At 38.4% G+C, this 15,895-nt stretch overlaps 1 protein-coding gene across 1 annotated transcript in view; it reads left to right on the top strand.

Annotated features, from left to right (window-relative positions):
• nol6 (nucleolar protein 6 (RNA-associated)) overlaps window positions 1-15,895 on the top strand; it is a 160,800-nt gene that overhangs the window by 11,930 nt on the left and 132,975 nt on the right. Inside the window, exon 2 of the mRNA XM_069924127.1 lies at window positions 11,116-11,349. Within this exon, the coding sequence (XP_069780228.1) occupies window positions 11,116-11,349 (234 nt within the window). The remainder of the gene's footprint in view (window positions 1-11,115; window positions 11,350-15,895) is intronic.

Here is a 15,895-nt window from a genome sequence, read left to right as displayed (position 1 = left end):
TTTCGTTGTTTTAGGTGTGATAGAGTCGGAGGGGCAAGAGGAGGTGGGGTTGCATTGCTTGTCAGGGAAAATATTACAGCGGTGCCTAGGAAGGATAGATTAGAGGGCACATCCACGGAGGCTATTTGGGTGGAACTGAGGAGTAGGAAAGGAGAGGTTACACTTGTAGGGGTGTATTATAGACCACCCGGAGGGGACCGAGGCCTAGAGGAGCAAATCTGTAGGGAGATAGTAGATATTTGTGATAAGCACAGGGTTGTAATTATGGGAGATTTTAATTTTCCACATATAGATTGGGAAACACATTCTGTGAAAGGAATGGATGGGTTAGAGTTTGTGAAATGTGTGCAAGATAGTTTTTTACAACAATATGTAGAGGTGCCGACCAGAGAAGGAGCAGTGTTAGATCTACTGTTGGCAAATGGGATAGGTCAAGTGACGGAGGTTAGTGTTGGCGAGCACTTCGGGTCCAGTGATCATAATGCCATCAGCTTCAATGTCATTATGGAAAGAGAGAAATCAGGGCCAAGGATTGAGGTTTTTGATTGGGGAAAAGCTAGATTTGAAGAGATGCGAAAGGACTTGCAGGGTGTGCATTGGGACAATTTGTTTTATGGGCAGGATGTAGTAGAGAGATGGAAGTCTTTTAAAGATCAGATTTTGAGAGTGCAAAAGCTTTATGTTCCTGTTAGGTTAAAAGGAGGGGCAAAAGGTTTGAGAGAGCCGTGGTTTTCAAGGAATATTGGAAACTTGGTTCGAAGAAAAAGGGAGGCGTACATTAGATATAAGAAGCATGGAGTTAAGGAGATGTTTGAAAGATACATTGAATGTAAGAGGAATCTTAAGAGAGGAATTAGGAAAGCTAAAAGAAGGTACGAGAAAACTATGGCAAGCAGGGTGAAAACAAATCCAAAAGAGTTCTACAAATATGTTAATGGTAAGAGGAAAGCTAGAGACAAAATTGGTCCCTTAGAAAATCAGAGTGGAAAACTGTGTGTGGAACCTAGAGAAATGGGGGAGATATTGAACAGTTTCTTTTCTTCGGTATTCACTAAGGAGAAGGATATTGGGAGATGTGGGATAAAAAAAGCAAATTGGGTAAATATGGGGAATATAGAGATTACAAAAGGTGTAGTTTTAAGGCTTTTGAAGAATATAAAGGTGGATAAGTCTCCAGGACCAGACGGGATCTTCCCCAGGACATTGAGAGAAGTGAAGGAGGAAATAGCAGAGGCTCTGGCGGTAATTTTTCGAATGTCATTAGATATGGGGATAGTGCCGGAGGATTGGCGCATTGCGCATGTGGTTCCGTTATTTAAAAAGGGTTCAAGGAGGAAGCCTGGCAACTATCGGCCTGTAAGTTTGACGTCTGTGGTAGGTAAATTAATGGAGAAAATTCTTAGAGATAGTACTTATAAACATCTGGATAGACAGGGTCTGATCAGGAGTACTCAACATGGATTTGTGGGAGGAAGGTCATGTTTGACCAATCTGATTGAATTTTTTGAAGAGGTGACTAGGAATGTGGATGAGGGTAGCGCAGTGGATGTTGTCTATATGGACTTCAGTAAGGCCTTCGATAAGGTACCACATGGAAGGTTAGTTAGGAAGGTGCAGTCTTTAGGTATAAATTTTGAGATAGTCAAATGGATTGAACATTGGCTGAAAGGGAGAGGCCAGAGAGTGGTAGTGGATAATTGTCTGTCAGGTTGGAGGCCGGTGACCAGTGGTGTGCCTCAAGAATCTGTATTGGGCCCATTGTTGTTCGTTATATACATTAATGATCTAGATGATGGGGTGGTGAATTGGATTAGTAAATATGCAGACGATACTAAGATAGGTGGAATAGTGGATAATGAAGAAGGTTTTCTAGGATTGCAGAGGGATTTGGGCTGCTTAGAAAAGTGGGCTGAAAAATGGCAGATGGAATTTAATGCTGATAAGTGTGAGGTGCTTCATTTTGGTAAGAAGAATCAGAATAGGACATATGTGGTAAATGGGAGAGCATTGAGGAATACAGAAGAGCAGAAAGATTTAGGAGTGACGGTACATCGTTCCCTGAAGGTAGAAACTCACGTGAATAGGGTGGTGAAGAAGGCTTTTAGTATGCTGGCCTTTATCAATCATTGCATGGAATATAGGAGTTGGGAGGTGATGTTGAGATTGTATAAGACGTTGGTGCGGCCTAATTTGGAGTTCTGTGTGCAGTTCTGGTCGCCTAATTATAGGAAGGATATAAACAGAGTGGAGAGAGTGCAGAGAAGGTTTACCAGAATGTTGCCTGGGTTTAAGCATCTGGAGTATGGGGAGAGATTGGACAGATTGGGTCTTTATTCTTTGGAGCGTAGAAGGTTGAGAGGGGATTTGATAGAAGTATTTAAGATTATGAAAGGGATAGACAGAGTGGATGTGGATAGACTATTTCCGTTAAGAGGAGGAAAGATTAAAACAAGAGGACATGAGTTAAGAATTAAGGGGCAGAGGTTTAGAGGTAACATGAGGGGGAACTTCTTTACTCAGAGAGTGGTAGCTGTGTGGAATGATCTTCCGGGAGAAATAGTGGCGGCGGAGTCAATTGTATTATTTAAGAAAAGGTTGGACAGGTATATGGATGAGAGGAAGATGGAGGGTTATGGGCATTGTGCAGGGAGGTGGGATTAGAAAGGGGTGTTTGGTTCGGTGCGGACTAGAAGGGCCTAATGGCCTGTTTCCGTGCTGTAATTGTTATTATTATTATTATATTATATATTATTATGTATAGAAGATGGTTCCCATCAGAGGTTTTGAGAAGGTTATCATTGTTCTGTGTGGTGCCACCAGTTGATAAAATAGTATCATATTTACTGACCATGACACCACTGATCTGGAAAGTTCTTGTGGCAAGCTTGCATTTTGCCTTCAGTGAAGCAACACTCATGTATCCGCAGGACATGCTTACTGCATCCTGTGTTCCCTTTGTGGTGTTCTCTATATCGGAGAGACCAGTTGCAGATTGGGAGATTGCTTTGCAACCACAGTGACCAATCATTTCAATTCTGCGTCGCATTCCCAGTCTTCCAAGTCTGTCCATTGTACCCTGACCACCCACAAGTTGGAGGAACAATACCTTATCTTCTGTCTGGGCACTCTCCAGCCAAATGGATTTCTCTGCTTTCTGCTAAATCTCACATTTTCTTTGCCCTCATCCCTTCTAGTCTTTTCAGTTCCCCACCCCCCCTTTACCCACCCTAATGTCCACTCTCTTTTCTCCACCTATCATCTGCCTTTGCCACCCCATACCCCCCCCCCCCCCAAACCTTCAGTTTGGACGCCTGCTGACATTCTCTCACACTTTTGATGAAGGTCTCCAGTCCGAAACATTGGTTATGTATTTCTACCTTTGCTTCATAAAGGACTCTGCTTGACCTGTTGAGCTGCTCCAGAATTTTTAAAAAATTTTTTTTTACTTCAACCATGGTGTCTACATATATAAAGAAGAATAAAGTATAAGTAAAAACTAAGAAAGGGAAGAAACAAAGTAAGGAGGGAATTAAGAGAGTGAGCTTTGTTATATATGAAGATTAAAATCTTTTCTGGGGGGGTTGGGTGGGGAAGAATAACAGTCACTGTGAAATCAGTTGACGCTTGCGAGTGGGTTCGCAAATCCAAATGGAGAGTGGAGATGTGGTTGCCCGACAAAGGGCAAAAAGAGGGGAGGGACTATGGGGTTAAAGGAATTTTAGATATGGGAATAGTGGAAATATTTTATGTTTTAGAAATGTTGTCTTACAATGTGTTCAAAAAAAATAAAACATAAATGGATAAGAAGGGAAGGTGGTGATGAGGAAACGGAAAGGAAAGATAAACAAAGTATGAAATGGCCATGTTGAACTATATGTCTTTAAATATTAACGGAATACATAACCAAATCAAAAGAAAAAAGCTGTTAAATTTACTGAAGAAAGAAAAAATTGATATAGCATTCGTGTAAGAAACACATCTAACTGAAGTGGAACACAAGAAATTAAAGAGAGATTGGATAGGACATCATATAATTCAAAAGCCAGAGGAGTAGCTATATTAATCAATAAAAATGTACCAATCAAAATAGAAGAGGAAATAATAGATCCAGCAGGGCGGTATGTAATGATAAAATCTCAGATATATTCAGAATTTTGGAATTTACTCAATGTATATGCACGTATTGAAGAAAATCAAAAATTTATGCAAGATATCTTTTTGAAGATCGCAGATACACAAGGGAATATACTAATAGGAGGGGATTTTAACCTTAATTTGGACTCAAACATGGATAAAATTGGAAAAAAAAAACTAACAGAAAGAACAAAGTAACCAAATTTATAATTACATCGATGCAGGAAATGCAACTTTTGGATATATGGAGGAAACAACACCCAAAGGAAAAGGAATATTCATATTATTCGGGTAGACATAAAACATACTTAAGGATAGACCTATTCCTGTTATCAGCCCACATTCAAGGAAGAGTTAGGAAAACAATATAAAGCTAGATTGTTATCGGATCACTCACCCCTGTTATTGGCAATAGAGCTGGAGGACATCCCACCAAGAATGTATAGATGGAGATTAAACTCCATGCTACTTAAAAGATAGGATTTTAGAGAATTCATTGAGTGACAAATTAAAATGTACTTTGAAATAAATACGGAATCAGTGAAAAATAAATTTATACTAAAAATAAATTTATATCTTAATGCAAGAAGCATTCTGAACAAGGTAGATGAATTAGCTGTGGAAATTGAGATAAACAAATATGATTTGATTGGGATTACAGAAACATGGCTGCAGGGTGGGCAAGCCTAGAAACTTAACATCCCGGGGTATACGATATTTAGGAGGGATCGGCAAGAAAGAAAAGGGGGTGGGGTAGTATTGATGGTGAGAGAAGGGACCGACACGATTGACAGAAAGGATATCAACTCGGAAGATGCGGAATCTATATGGGATAGCAAGGGGCAGAAAACGTTAGTGGGGGTGGTATATAGGCCTCCAAATAGTAGTGTAGAGGTGAGGGAAGGCATTAAAAGAGAAATTAGAAAAGTGTGCAATAAGGGAACAGCTGTCATCATGGGAAACTTTAATTTGCATATAGATTGGACTAGCCAAATTAGTAAAAATACTGAGGAGGAGGAATTCCTTGAATGTTTACGGGACGGTTATCTAGACCAATATATTGAGGAACCAACTCGGGAGCAGGCCATTTTAGATTGGGTATTATGCAATGATAAGGGGCTAATCAACAATCTTGTTGTACGAGGCCCTTTGGGTAGGAGCGATCACAATATGATCGAATTCTCACTCGACATGGAGAGTGATGAAATTAAAACCGAGACTAAGGTCCTGAATTTAAATAAAGGGAATTATGATGGTATGAGACGGGAGTTGAGTAAGATTGATTGGGTGGTGTTTATGGGGGAGTTGACTGTGGATAGATAATGGAAAGCATTCGCAGATCTAATGGAGAAATTGCAAAAATCGTTTATACCGACCGGTTTGGCATAAAAATAAACCAAAAAAGGTGACTCAACCGTGGATAACAAGGGAAATTAGAGACAGCATTAGGTCCAAAGAGAGAGCATAACAATTGGCCAAAAGTACCACAACTGAAGACTGGGAGCAGTTCAAGATACACCAAAGGAGGACAAAGGGATTAATCAAGAGAGCAAAAATAAATTACGAAAATAAGCTTGCGGCAAATATAAAAACCGACTGCAAAAGCTTTTATAAATGTGTCAAGAGGAAAAGATTGGTGAAATCCAGAGTAGGTCCTTTGCAGTCGGAATCAGGGGAATATATAATGGGGAATAAGGAAATGGCAGACCAATTAAATTCTTACTTTAGTTCTGTTTTTACAAGAGAGGATACAAATAACCTCCCAAGGATGTTGGGAAACATAGAGACTAATGCAAGGGAGGAAATGAAAGAAATCAGTATCTCTAAGGACATGGTTTTGGGGAAATTGATGGGATTGAAGGCAGATAAATCCCAAGGGCCTGATAATCTACATCCTAGGGTACTCAAGGAAGTGGCTATTCAGATAGCAGATGCTTTAAGAATTATTTTCCAGAACTCGATAGACTCAGGATCAGTACCCATGGATTGGAGGGGAGCTAATGTTACCCCACTATTTAAAAAGGGGGGTAGAGAAAAAGCGGGAAATTATCGGCCAGTGAGCCTTACATCAGTAGTGGGCAAAATGATGGAATCCATTATTAAGGATGTAATAGCGCAGCACATGACTAGCAGAGAAGGGATCGGACGGAGTCAACATGGATTTACAAAAGGTAAATCGTGCTTGACAAATCTATTGGAATTCTTTGAGATGGTGACAGGTAAAATAGATGGGGGAGAGCCAGTGGATGTGGTGTACCTGGACTTCCAAAAGGCCTTCGATAAGGTCCCGCATAAACGACTGGCTTACAAAATCAAGGCTCATGGGATTGGGGGCAAAGTATTGATATGGATTGAGAACTGGCTGGCAGGTAGAAGACAGAGAGTTGGGATAAATGGCTCGTTTTCTGAGTGGCAGGTGGTGACCAGTGGGGTACCACAGGGATCTGTACTGGGACCCCAGCTGTTCACAATTTACATTAATGATCTGGATGAGGGGATTGGATGTAATATCTCCAAATTTGCAAATGACACTAAGCTAGGAGGGGTTGTGTACACGGAAGAGGGGGTCAGGAAGCGCCAATGTGATTTGGATAAATTGAGGGACTGGGCAGATGCATGGCAAATGCACTACAATGTGGATAAATGTGAGGTTATCCACTTTGGTAATACAAACTGGAAGGCAGATTACTATTTGAATGGCAATAGATTAAGAGATGGGGAAGTGCAGAGAGACCTAGGGGTACTTGTACACCAGTCTCTGAAGGTGAGCATGCAGGAACAGCAGGCCTTCTTATCAAGAGGGTTTGAGTATAGGAACAAGGATACCTTACTGCAGATGTACAGGTCCTTGGTGAGACCCCACCTGGAGTATTGTCTGCAGTTTTGGTCACCTTATCTAAGGAAGGATGTTCTTGCAATGGAGGGAATGCGGAGGCGATTCACTAGGCTGATACCTGGAATGGCAGGAATGACTTATGAGGAAAGATTGCGCAAATTGGGATTGTACTCGCTGGAGTTTAGAAGATTGAGAGGGGATCTCATAGAGACATATAAAATTCTGGCAGGACTGGACAGAATGGATGCAGATGGGATGTTTCCAATGATGGGAGAATCCAGAACCTGGGGCCATGGTTTGAGGATAATAGGCAAACCATTTAGGACCGAGATGAGGAGGAATTTCTTTACCCAGAGGGTGGTGAATCTGTGGAATTCATTGCCACAGAGGGCAGTAGAGGCAGGTTCATTAAATCTATTTAAGAGGGAATTAGATATATTTCTTCAGTATAAGGGTATTAAAGGTTACGGAGAGAAGGCGGGGACGGGGTACTGAACTTTAAGATCAGCCATGATCTTGTTGAATGGCGGAGCAGGCTCGAAGGGTCGAATGACCTACTCCTGCTCCTATTTCCTATGTTCTATGTTTATTATGGGACGCAATGAAAGCATTCATCAGAGGACAGATAATAAGTTATGTAACTAAGATGAAGAAGGACTACAATCGAGAAATAGAACAATTGGAAAGGGAAATAACAAATACAGAAAAAGAATTGGCAATAAAGGAAGATACAACTAAAAGAAGAGAATTGACAGACAAGAAAATAAAATATGAAACACTACAAACATATAAGTTGGAGAAGAACATAATGAAGACAAAACAGAAGTATTATGAGCTAGGAGATAAAACGCACAAAATACTAGTGTGGCAGCTTAAGACAGAACAAACTAAAAGAGCGGTATTGCCATCAAGGAAAAAGGACAAACAAATTACATATAACCCAACAGAGATCAACGAAAACTTCAAGGAATTCTACGAACAACTATATCAAACTGAAAACGAAAGGAAAGAAGACAAAATAGAGGAATTTCTAACTAAAATTGAACTACTGAAATTGCAAACAGAGGAGCAAAATAAATTAATAAAACCATTTGAAATAGAAGAGATACAGGAGATATTAAAAAAACTACTGAACAATAAAACACCAGGAGAGGATGGACTCCCAATATAATTCTATAAAACATTTAAAGACTTATTAATTCCTCCTCTCCTGGAAGTAATGAACCAGATTGAAAAAACACAAAACATACCAGATTCATGCAAAACAGGAATAATTACAGTCATACCAAAGAGTGGGAAAGATCCACTAACACCAGCATCATATAGACCAATATCTCTACTTAACACAGATTATAAGATAATAGCTAAACTCTTAGCAAACAGATTGGCTGACTGTGTACCAAAAATAGTAAAACTAGACCAAATTGGATTTATTAAAAAAAGACGAACAACAGACAATATCTGTAAATTCATGAACTTAATCCATGCAGTACAAGGAAACAAAACTCCAACAGTAGCAGTTGCTTTAGACGCAGAGAAAGCCTTTGACAGAGTAGAATGGAATTATTTATTCAAAGTACTGCAAAAATTCAGTTTACCAGAGAAATATATTAATTGGATTAAAGCATTATATAAGGGACATTTGGCGAAAGTGACAGTAAATGGATATATATCAAACCAATTTAAATTGAGCAGATCCACAAGGCAGGGATGTCCAGTATCTCCCTCACTGTTTGCGTTAGCTATAGAACCACTAGCAGAACTGATAAGAACAGAAAACAAAATACGAGGGATAAAAATAAAAGAGAAGGAATATAAAATCAGTCTATTTGCAGATGAAGTTATAATATACTTAACAGAACCAGAAATATCAATAAAAGAATTACATAAGAAATTGAAGGAATATGGAGAAGTATCGGGGTACAAGATCAACGCAAATAAAAGTGAAGCAATGCAAATGAATAATGCGGATTTCACAAAGTTTAAGAAAGAATCACCATTTGGATGGCAAACACAAGGAATTCGATACCTTGGTATACAACTAAATAATAATCTCGGCCATCTATATAAACTAAATTATTAGCAATTAATGAAAAAATTACAAGACAACTTGGAGCACTGGAAAGACTTACCACTAACACTGATAGGAGGGATGAACTATATTAAAAAGAATATCTTCCCAAGGATACAATACCTATTTCAATCATTACCAATTCACCTAACAGAGAAATTCTTCAAGGAACTAAAGAAAATAAAAAGGAAATTCTTATGGAAAGGGGGGAAACCGAGGATAGCACTAGATAAATTAACAGAATGGTACAAACAAGGAGGCTTACAACTACCAAACTTTAAGAATTATAGAGCCGCACAATTAAGATACCTATCAGATTTTTATCAAACAAGGGAAAAACCAGATTGGACCAGATTAGAACTAGATAAAATAGGGGAGAAGATACCTGAATATGTACTATATAAATGGGATGAAAAATTGGTGCAATGTAGGAATTCACAGGTATTGCATCATCAGCTCAACATTTGGAAGAAGATTCACATAGAAAGGAATAAAATAATCAACTACCAAAATTAATACTGACACAAAATCAACTAATCCCTTTCACAATAAAGAACCTTTCCTTCAGAGAATGGGAGATAAATTGTTCTTTGGGAAATAAATTATTATCTTTTGAACAAATGAAGGACAAATATAATATAACTCATGATACAATGTTTGCATACCACCAACTGAAAACTGACTTGAAGGACAAATTGGGAAACAGTCTGAGGTTACCAGAAGGAAGCAATTTTGAATATGTGATTACAGACACAACGATGTACATGTTTGTTATAAATTTTTTAATTATCAAACTGCAAGGAAAGGAGAACAACGAAACAAACTGTAAACCTAAACAAAAATGGGAATAAGATCTAAACATAAAGATAAAGAATGAAACATGGGAAAAGCTATGCTCCGGAACTATGAGGAATACAATAAACACGAGGTTACGCATGTTACAATATAATTAGTTACACAGGCTATACATCACACCCCAAAAGTTAAATAAATGGGACCCAACAGTATCAGACAGATGTTTTCTCTGTAAAAAGGAAACTGGAACAACAATACATGCAATTTGGGCATGTGAGAAAGTGAAAAAATTTTGGGAAGATCTAAACCAGATATTAAATAAAATCACAAAAAGCAATATACCAAAAAACCCAGAGATCTTCCTTCTAAGTAATATAAAAAATAAAGAATTTGGACTCGATTTGGATATGATAGCCCTAGCTGTAGCAAAAAAATGTATTAAGTCAACCTGGAAATCGGAAGACAACTTGAGAATACAACAATGGTACAAAGAAATAAATAAATGTATTCCATTAGAAAAAATAACATACAATTTAAGAAATAACATCACAATATTTGAACAAATATGGGAACCATACATGAAACACAATAGAGAAATCCTACCATGGACCTCCACCACCTAAAATGACAGAAGGAGAAGACAACGAAATGAACTGACTAAGTATGTAAAAGTAAAAGACAAAAATTTCTTGTTTATTTTTATTAAGTGACGACATTGTTTAACGGGTTTAATGTATCCTATAGATTGAACTTTGAATAAATGGGAAGGGGGGGTGAGGGAGCGAGGGAAAGGAGGGTGAAAAAAAATGACACTATATATTTAAGAGAAAAATGTCTGTATTTTGGTCAGTATGGTTTATAGTGTGAAAAATAAAAAATTTAAAAAAAACCATGGTGTCTACAGATTTTTGATTTATTAAAAAAAACTTTTGCTTTATTGACATGTTTTAGACTCCAAATATTATTTAAAAAAAAAAATTGGCACACATGATGGCAGACATAGAGAATCTGAAACGTTGGATACTGCCTGATCTGCTACGTCTTTGCAGCTTCTCTGTTTTGCCTAGGATTACAGAAACTGCAGTTTTAAATTTTTTTTACACATGGTGGCAATGTTGATTTCTATTAATTTGCAATATTTTCTGCAGAATTTAAAAACCATGTCATTTCCAGATAAGACAAAGTCTGCACTTGGCTTGTGCAATTGTTTTGACACTTTCTGTGTTCCTTTAACAATGCATTTTGTATGATTTCATTTTTTTTGTGGTTAATTTTAAAGGACGTGGAACCATTCAAAGATGATGAAAGCAGAAGTGTGGAGGAGGAAGAAGATGGGAATAAAAAACCTGAAAAGAAGGACAATGCAATGAAGAAAAAGCAAAAAGTAGATGTTGGATTAATAGGAACTCCTAAGCTAAGTAAAAAAGAACTATACAAGCCACCTACTAGTGAAGAACTCAATCAGCTGAAAGAAACTGAGAATCTCTTTCATTCCACTCTACTGCGAATGCAGGTACTGCATGAGTGTTGCTAAACTTGTCATATTTTAAACGTTTCTGCTCTTTAAGAATAAACGTGTTCTTCACTGGCTGTTGCATTGAAGAATGAAATGTGATGATTGGAAAGGTTATAAGAGCTGCTTTCAAGGGATGTATGTTCAACAGGGATTGCTACATCAGCAATTCATTTCATAAGAACTCAATGTACATATCAACCCATCAGTGATTTTCGCTTTTTCAGTACATGTTACTTTTTTTTAGGGCTGACCCTTAACAATTGTTCCAAAGCCAAGAAGAGTCTCAATTGACTCCCAACCCTGCAATGGATTTTTTTTTCAATTAAACCTTGTTTTCAAATCCTTATGGTTGTATTTGCTCTCAAACTGTTTTAAGAAATTTAAGGGTTTTCTTTATGTCTGACATTGATCACTCCATCTAACTTTGAAATTCCTCCACTGCCTTCCCTGAAATGTCCTTAAAACCAACCATTCATCAACGTTTTGGTTGTCCATATGAATATTTTCTTGTATTTTCTTTGCTTCCATTGACATGGCTTGGGGTGTTTAACAGTTATAAATGCCAGCTATTGCTGCAGTAATTCTAAGCTACCTCAACTGTTGAATAAGTGGAATAACAAAAAAATTAACTGAAAGTTGCTTAAGCAAGATGAAGAGAATGAAACAAAATGATGTGGGATGAGGGGGGGGGGGGAGAAAGAAGAAAGAAATCAAAGGGAAAATGCTTAATGGTTTAACAAGTAATGCAAATGTGAAGTGCCTTTATAGATACGAAGTGCTAGAACAGACCGGAGCCAGACTATAATAAAGGGACTATTTATTATAAATGAGGGTGTGATACAGTTTTGTTGGGAGAAGTCAACCTTCCTTTTCCAATAAGGAACAATTCTTCTGTCAACCTTGGAAAACAGTTGATGATGTAAATTAAGTTCTTGGGGAATGGTCTGAGGGAAAATAGCTGATGCATTATTGAAATCAATTCTTCTAATAACCTTGAAATGAAACAAAATGAATGTGTTGTTAATTCTGAAGTAAATCAGAAATAAATCTGTAAATACTCACTAGGTTAGGTTTTGAACAGTTTCTGTACATGCAATTCAATTGGATCTTGCATCTTTAGAGAAACTAAGTTTTGGATTCAGTGACAGTTTGTGGATTCTGATCTGCTGACTAGTATTTCCACCTTTATAACCTTATTTATGAACGGAAGTGAACAATAGATCATGTACTGTACTTGTAGACCACTTAATGGAAAGTTCCTAGCAATTTATTTGAATCTGCAGTTCCAGAAAAATTAGCAAGAACATTTCACATGTACTAAACTTAATTTTCTAAATTTTGTTCATTTGGCAAATGTTCCTGAGGATTGGAAAATTTCATATCCCTCTCCTTTTGTGGTGGGGGGTGGGGGGGAAGTAAAGTTTGCTTGAGATCTGTTGTCAATTATTTAGATTCTGTAACTAAAGAGTGATAGATCACATTGCAAAGTTTCAGTTGTTTGGGGAGAGCAAGAATGGGTTGGTTAAACTGAATATTCAGAACCTAATTTGATCTGTAATGGCCAGTGAAATATCAGGGCTGAATAGCCAAGTTCTGCTACATTTCATGGTCATATTGCATAGATTTTCAGAAGACATCTACAAAAGGTCTTTGTAGACTATTTTTCGAAAGTTGAAGTCGAGAAAATTGATGGCTAGTTGTTGCTTTAGAAGTTCAACGAAATACTTGGTGTCTGCAGATGGTGTCATCTAAGTGCAATGCACAAAAGTGCTGGAGAAACTCGGCAGGTCACGCAGCATCCATAGGAAGTAAAGGGAGACTAACATTTCGGGCTTGAGCTCTTCTTCAAGGTATGAGAAAAAAGCAGACAAAGCTCCTTAACTTTTCCTCCACATCACCAACGATGACATTGGCGCTGCCTCCTGCACTCGCAATGAACTCATCAACTTTCACTTTGCTGCGAACTTTTGCCCCAACCTCAAATTCATTCTCTCTCTCTCTCTCTCTCTCTCTCTCTCTCTCTGACATCTGAAATGTCCTCCTTCTCAGCCCTTTGCTGCATTTATTTCCAACATATCTACCCTGCCACCCTCTGTCATTAGGCACAACAGAGACAGGATACACCTTGTCCTCACCGACCTCCCCACCAGCCTCTGCATACAAATATATCACCTGCAATTTCTGCCACCTACAATGTGATCCCACTACCGGACACATCCTTTCTCCTTCCCTCTTTGATTTCTGCAGGGACTGCTCCCTTGTCCACTCATCCTTCCTACTAATTTTCCCCTCGGTACCTACCCCTGTGACTGCAAGAAATTCTGCACTTGCACTCACTCCTCCCTCTCCCTCACCCCACCATTCAGGGCCCCAAATAGTCCTTTCAAGTAAAGCAACAATTCACTTGTGAATCTTCAGGGGTCATCTGGTGCACCCCTTGTTGCCTCCTCTACATTAGAGAGACTGCATGCAGATTGGGAGATTGTTCTGTTGAGAACCTTCGCTCTGTCCATTGCATTAACATGGACCTCCCCTTGGCCAACCATTTTAATTCGAGACTCCATTCTCACACTGACGTGTCTTATCCATGGGCTCGTGCACTGCCAAACTGAGACCACTTGCAAATTGGAGGAATGACACTGCATATTTTGTTTGAGCACTCTCCAATCAGACGGCATTAATAGAAATCTCCATTTTATCTTAAACCCCTCCTCCTTGAGTCTCTTTCCTCCTGCTCCCTTCCATTCCCATTTGGAGAGCTACCTCCTCCCCTATCACCTCACTTTTTATTTCCTCCTACCCTCCCACCCATGACCTATTAGCCTATACTTCCACTGCCACTCCCCTCCCCCCCTCCCCAAACCCTGCTCCTTCCTTGCTCCCTATTATCCTTCCCCACTTTTTTTATTGAGGCACCTGCCTGCTTTCTGTTCATACCTTGACGAAGGGCTCTGGCCCAAAACGTTAGTTGCCTTTCATTTCATATAGATGCAAAGTGACCTGCTGAGTTTCTCCAGCAGTTTTGTGCATCACAGGGAGTAGAGATACTGGCGGTTGCTCCACTTGGCAAACTGTGACTTGTATCCCACAAGGATCTGGGTTGGGCTGCAACCAATCACAGTGAAGTGATTGCGATAGACAGCCTCTTTTCCAAGTTTGGCAAGGCTGCATAGGTAAGGAAGCATTGGAAGAAGCACAAAGCACCGTTAAAGTGATATTAATTGATTGAAGAATTGGTAAACCGTGGCTAATAATTCTTGGTCAAAAGAAATAACAACTAATTTGTATTATACAAAAAAAGATGAGTATTCTTCCATTATAAATGGCGCGATGTCAGAGGTATACCAACATTGTGGAGCATAGAAGTGAACAGGTGAAACACCAGCCATATGCTGTTCCAATGGAAAACTGAGCATACCTCCACTGGCCAAGCATCCACAGCCTTTGAAAATGCTGCTGCTCACCACAGCAGAGTCCAAACATTTCCTGAAGATGACCAGAGCCTATAACTCAAGATTTCAGATGCCATCTTTTGGAGACAATCACAACTGAGTGTTTTATTTCCCGGGCAACGTTGGGTATCCTGCTAGTTAGAGTATAAATTTGCAAGCTTGATAGCTGAACTTATTAAATTGCAAGGAGATATTGCAGAAAATAAGCTTACTTTACATGGAATTTGGAAGGTTAAGTTGTGATTTATTTGAAGTTGTCAAGAAATGAAAGAGCTATAATTTCCTTAGCAACATTTCTAAGACTAGTTTGGTACAATCAAAATTGGATCTGTTCTTCAGAGTGAAGATTTTACAGACACCCAGTGGAAGTCAATGAACCAAACTTAACTGTGTTACCATTCTTTAGAAGCTTCTTTTGTGAATAACAGTTGTACAATCAATTTTAATTTTAAATCTGAAATTAATAGGTTTAACTTGTTCTTAGAATAACTTCTCATCTCATTGATGGAACAGGTGTTAGGTTTTAAAAAGTCTACTGCTTTTCATATACACAAGCTCTTTGATTATTCGTGTCTAGTTTATATTCATTATCTTTGCTGTACGAGTGCTTTTGGAATTGTCCAATGGATCCAAGCTTCATTGTGCCAATTGTCATTCTTTGAATGTTGAGTAAAACTGTTAACTGGATTTGTTCAGTGAGGCAGCACATTGCAGGGCTGTTGATGGCTGGTATGGTGACATTTTTTAAATTGCATTTTGCGCTTAAAGTATCTCAATGGTGTGCTGGTAAAAGTAAAATTAAAATTTTCTTAAAAGTGAATAAAGCATTGTTAGCTAAAGCAATTTTACTAAAAGGAAATTGAACTGTATACATGTATTAGTCTGCTGAGATATTGAACTAATAAACTTGTTAATAAAACAAAGTTATCAAGCAAAATAAAAGTTGGGGTGCAATTGGAAATTTAAAAAAAAAAGTATAAAGTGCGTTGAATTCTTCACCTTGTCAGACCATCTGATGAATTACAAAGTTGAAGATTGAAATAGCATCAATTAGCGATTTAAGTTAAATCCAATGGAAAAAATCTCTTGCT

The sequence above is a fragment of the Narcine bancroftii genome, chromosome 3 (assembly GCF_036971445.1).
Source record: "Narcine bancroftii isolate sNarBan1 chromosome 3, sNarBan1.hap1, whole genome shotgun sequence".
NCBI classification, from domain to species: domain Eukaryota; kingdom Metazoa; phylum Chordata; class Chondrichthyes; order Torpediniformes; family Narcinidae; genus Narcine; species Narcine bancroftii.
The sequence above is the reverse complement of the archived record's forward strand: the minus strand, read 5'-3'. Positions and strand labels throughout refer to the sequence as shown.